At 44.3% G+C, this 4,666-nt stretch overlaps 1 protein-coding gene across 1 annotated transcript; it reads left to right on the top strand.

The window, feature by feature from the left end:
- The first annotated feature begins 120 nt into the window (after positions 1-120).
- Positions 121-4,449, top strand: cfap45 (cilia and flagella associated protein 45). The gene is made up of 12 exons (XM_070906062.1): positions 121-198; positions 1,018-1,123; positions 1,337-1,445; positions 1,833-1,977; positions 2,080-2,250; positions 2,364-2,542; positions 2,791-2,920; positions 3,060-3,206; positions 3,395-3,508; positions 3,645-3,838; positions 4,010-4,234; positions 4,365-4,449. Exons 1-12 carry the CDS (start codon positions 121-123, stop codon positions 4,447-4,449), a joined length of 1,683 nt encoding a protein of 560 aa, XP_070762163.1.
- Positions 4,450-4,666: the final 217 nt, after the last annotated feature.

Here is a 4,666-nt window from a genome sequence, read left to right on the forward strand (position 1 = left end):
ATCCACCACCTCACAGCTGTTTGCGTGTTGGACTTTGCCGCAAAATAACACTGTCTCAGTTTTCATTGTAGAGCGGTTGGTGTCAAGGCTGCAGGGAGGAGGATGTGAAGTTTCCGCATCATGTGGACTAAGTGGCGCCGCCCAGCCACGCAGGCCACCAGCACGACACTGTGCCTTTTAGCAACAGTGACGCTATTGGTCAGAGTTGACCGTTGTAAAGAAACGTAAATAACATGAATGTTGACCCGACACATTTTAATTTAGTAACCTGTTGCTAATTTAGTCATTCTTGTAAGTGTTAAACTGTCGCCTGACAAAGTGTGTTCACAGTTCTTGAAAATCAGTGTGTGGTTTCAAAGCATATAACTGCGGCTAATATGAGTGTTAGCTTGATGCAGGTGGCGCAGGCTACATTCTGCGATGCTAATGTAGAACTTTTAAGCTAACGTCAGGCAGGTTAGAGCTGGATACTATCGTTTGTTTGTTCTTGTTGTTTTACACTCTTGCGCATACAATCCCATATAAATATAAAATGCTAAATGTCTGTCTCCGGCTCATTTTGTTAGTTGTTGTGGCTGACGTTAGGTTTAATTTCACAGAAGAAAGAGCAGTTGGAAGAGCGTCGGCGCATTTGTTCCCATGGCAACAGACAACAAACACTTTCATATTTTCAGAGGAGGTCCAGAAATGGTCAGGGTTATGAGCAAGCTAGCGACATTTATAACAAAACAATTAGTTAGTTCATATTAGCTCTTTGAAACGTGAAACAACAAACTAGAAACGTTAACTTTTTTAGACCAGCATATTAATTATCCGTTGGCCTGGACACCAACAACACGGGACCATGGTAAGTCTTAGGTTAAAATAAGAAGCAATGGCATGTCGCTTTTCATATAGCTGCTAAATCCTAATTTTCAAAGGCATTTCAATGTAGCTATTGACTACACCAGTACGTCTTAGTTATTCGGTTATTACACTGTTATTTATTCACACATGTATTAACGTTAATCCCCACAGAGACGAGGATCCAGCTCGACAAGCTCAAGGAACAGCTCTCATACCCGCCGGTACCACACGCGGGCCGCCACCTCTGAGGTGGACGAAACCCTGTTCGGGAGCCCAAATCCGGTGGGTCAGTGTGGTGCATATTGTATCCCACCCTAGACAATGAAAGTGTATTTCTAATGGTATCACTAATGTTCCCTGGCGTCAACATCTGTTTATGGCTATGTACCTAGTTTTAAACATCTGTTATGTGAGTGTAATGTATTGCATGGGATATGAGTGGGCTTGTATAGGTTTGTGTTTGTTACTAACTCTGTCCTGATATCTTCACAGTTAGACAAACGTGGAAACTCAGCCTCCAAGGCCAAGAATCGGCCCCAGAAGAACCAGGTCGGAGAGACTGTTCAAATCATCACCAAAGACCTCATCCGCGATCTCAGGTTAGGCTAAACACTCACTGATCAACTCCACACATAGTCTGTCAGGTTGTCTGTGGGTCTGAAAAGCAAGATGTATGTTTTAATAGATGGACATTTAAGTAGCCAAATTTAATTTCAAAATAGAACGGGGGTTACAATACAAGTGATGCTTTTTTACCTGAAGTCTGGTCTATATGGGTTGACAAACTCAATCCATCCTTTCCAACATTTATCAGATATAGTCTGTCTTGAGTCTCAAAGCAAATGGTGTCCAGAGCTATGGCGTTTCATAGAGAAATAGAAAAATTAATAACAATATTGTAAATGTGCTTACAATTCAGTGATTATGCAGGACTGAAACCCATAAAGTGCATGTAACAAACAAACCACCACCTCTCATTATGCCAGGATCCCATTTAAGGACCCTTCAGGAGAGTCCATCATTCTACCATCAGCTGAGTTTGAGCGGATCACCTCAGCATCCCGGGTTCTCAGTAAGGAGGAGAGGGAGGCCCTGAGGGAGGCTTATCAGAGGAAGAAAGAAGAGGAAATCGTAGGAAACATGAAATACTTGAATCAAAATTGTCCTTTTACTTGCAGATTTACAATAAGACAATAAGCGCTTCACTCTTTTTTTATTATACCCCTCATCCAGAAAGCTGTAGAGGAAAGGAAGCGCCGGATCTATGAGGCAGACCTGTCCCGTAAGGAGAACCAGGCGCTGACTGAGCTGGAGATAGAGGCCCGGGACCGGGACCGACGGTTGGTGGAGCGGGCCAACGCCTTAAGGCTGGAGGAAGAGGACGAGATCAAAAAGCTCAACAAGGTAGGAAGCAGCTGTGGAGCCTGAAGGCAAATCCTTCAATCATCTTGTATGAACCTGATCGATACATCAATACTGTGTGTGTGTGTGTGTGTGTGTGTGTGTGATCTCCTCAGCTGATCCTGGATGTTCAGTGTCAAGCCACACGTGATGCCCAGATCCAGGAGAAGAAACAGATCCAGGGGGAGTTCTTAGAGGAGGAGAAGCGTCTGGATGCCATGATGGAGGTGGAGCGCCGAAAGGCTGTGGAGACTGTGGAGCAGATTGATGAGCTGCACAAACAACAGAGGATCAGGTGAAGAGAGCTTTGAAATACACACAAAATCATTCAGGGATTGATTTGCACATGAATGAAGTTACACTTCTAATCTGATGTAAGGAAGGAAAAAAAGTCTGCTTTTAATTCACTTGACCCACCCAAACCACCTACATCCTTCTAATAAGATCCCTTTTCTAATCATCCGGCTACTGGTGGGCAGTAAAGGCAAAGGGCTTCCTGTTTAGCGTAGTTGTCATGTGCGTTGTGCCCGTGTTATATTCCAGTGGAATGCAGCAAATTTACGGCCAGATCCGGCAACGCCTGGAGGAGAAGCAAATGCAGGAGGAGATGAAAGAGCAGGAGAAGCAGCAGATACGAGACAACCACGAGAAAATGAACCTGGAAGACCTGAAGGTGCAGACACAGCCCACGCAGAGATGACGCACACAAACAAAAAAAAAAATCACATACATGCTCAGAGGGATATGCAACCACATGTGCGGTACGCTTGCATTGGAGTACATTTCTTCTCTGACTGGTTGTGTTGGTCCAGGCCATGGAGAAGAAGAGGGCGGAGCAGCAGCGCCTGCAGGAGGAGTTCATGCGCATCAACGCTGAGACCGTGTGGGCCAAGCAGCAGAGGAGAGAGGAGGAGAAGCTGGCTGACATGAGAGATATGGAATACATCCGAAACAAACTGGTCAGATGAAAAGCAAATTATCTCCATAGGCAGTCCACGGACAATCACTAACCTCCATGAGCAGAAAATACAATTAGACAAACAGTAGCACAGGGACAGGCCATATCCAAAGGTTCAGTTCAATAAATCTGTGTTCAACATGTTTTTGATTTATTTGCTCATTCAAATATTTTGTGTGACCTCTGCAGGAGCGGGAGGCAGAATATGAAGCAGAGCAGAGGAGAATCAAGAAGGAGAAGGAGTTGGAGATTGCCAGACTGAGGGCCCGGCAAGAAAAAGCAAAAGACTACAAAGCAGAGCAGGTCAGGAGTAAAGGTGGTATCTGCTGAATTCAACCCTTTTACAGATTCAAGTATTCTAAATTACATTTTTCCCATACAGGTTCATAGGAATTATAGTATTTAGTATGTCCACATTTTGTGTTTGTGCATTTGGAAGGATGAGCTCCATGCTCGGAGGAACAAAGAAATCGCAGACAGGGAATGGAGGAGGAAAGAGAGAGAGATGGCTTCAAAGACAGCACAGGAGGAAGCGATGCTGAGGGCGGCTCGCTTGGAGCAGGTTCACTGTAAAGAGCACTTCCTGTCGATGGAGGCTGGCCGGGAGAAGGCAGAGTTTGAGAGGGTGCTGAAGTAAGAAATTTAAATATTTTTTAAACAAATTTTCACATCATCAAATCACATTAGCTTAAGATTTTAAAAATGCACCTAGTATCCAGGCGCTAATATTTATAAAACTATTTAACACATTCAGCTAAACCATTTTATTAATATTCGTTTTCCCTGTCACTTCTCTCCACACAGGGTGCAACAGGAAATGATCATCAAACAGAAGGACGCGGAGGAGAAGCAGCGTCAGAAAGCGCACCGTCACGCAGAGGCCATCTGCCACCAGGTGAAGGAACGTGAGCTCTCGGCAGTAGCAAAGCGCAGAGAGATCTTCAAGGAGGCAGATCGGCTGGTCGAGGAAGCCCAGCAGAGACGTATGCGCCTCAACGAGATCAAAGAGAAGAAGCTGAAGGAGCTCCAGTAAGTTCGGGCGGGTTAATGACATGACATATATGGAAATACAAGCTCTTTTGTGAATATGTGTGTGTGTGTGTGTGTGTGTGTGTGTGTATTAACTGAATAAACCTGACATGCGCTTGTCAATGTGCAGAGCCACAGGACTCCCTGAAAAATACTGCTGTGAAGTGGAAAGGAAGGCTACGCAAGCTGATTCACTCACAATTAGATTCAAATGATGTGAAGTCGTCACATTTTACTTGGTCTCAAGAACAAATGTAACTTTAACATGTATGAGTATTGTACCAATAAAGGTTTCTCTAGCACTTTCATTTTGGTTTTAGAAGCTTTTGATCATTGCTATGTACATGTTTTAGCAGTTTAGGGTGGCTCTTTGAGTGAAACAACAGAGTAAACTACTTCCTCTCACACAGACTAACTCCACAGGAGACTGGG

This window comes from Enoplosus armatus, chromosome 5, assembly GCF_043641665.1.
Source record: "Enoplosus armatus isolate fEnoArm2 chromosome 5, fEnoArm2.hap1, whole genome shotgun sequence".
NCBI lineage: Eukaryota > Metazoa > Chordata > Actinopteri > Centrarchiformes > Enoplosidae > Enoplosus > Enoplosus armatus.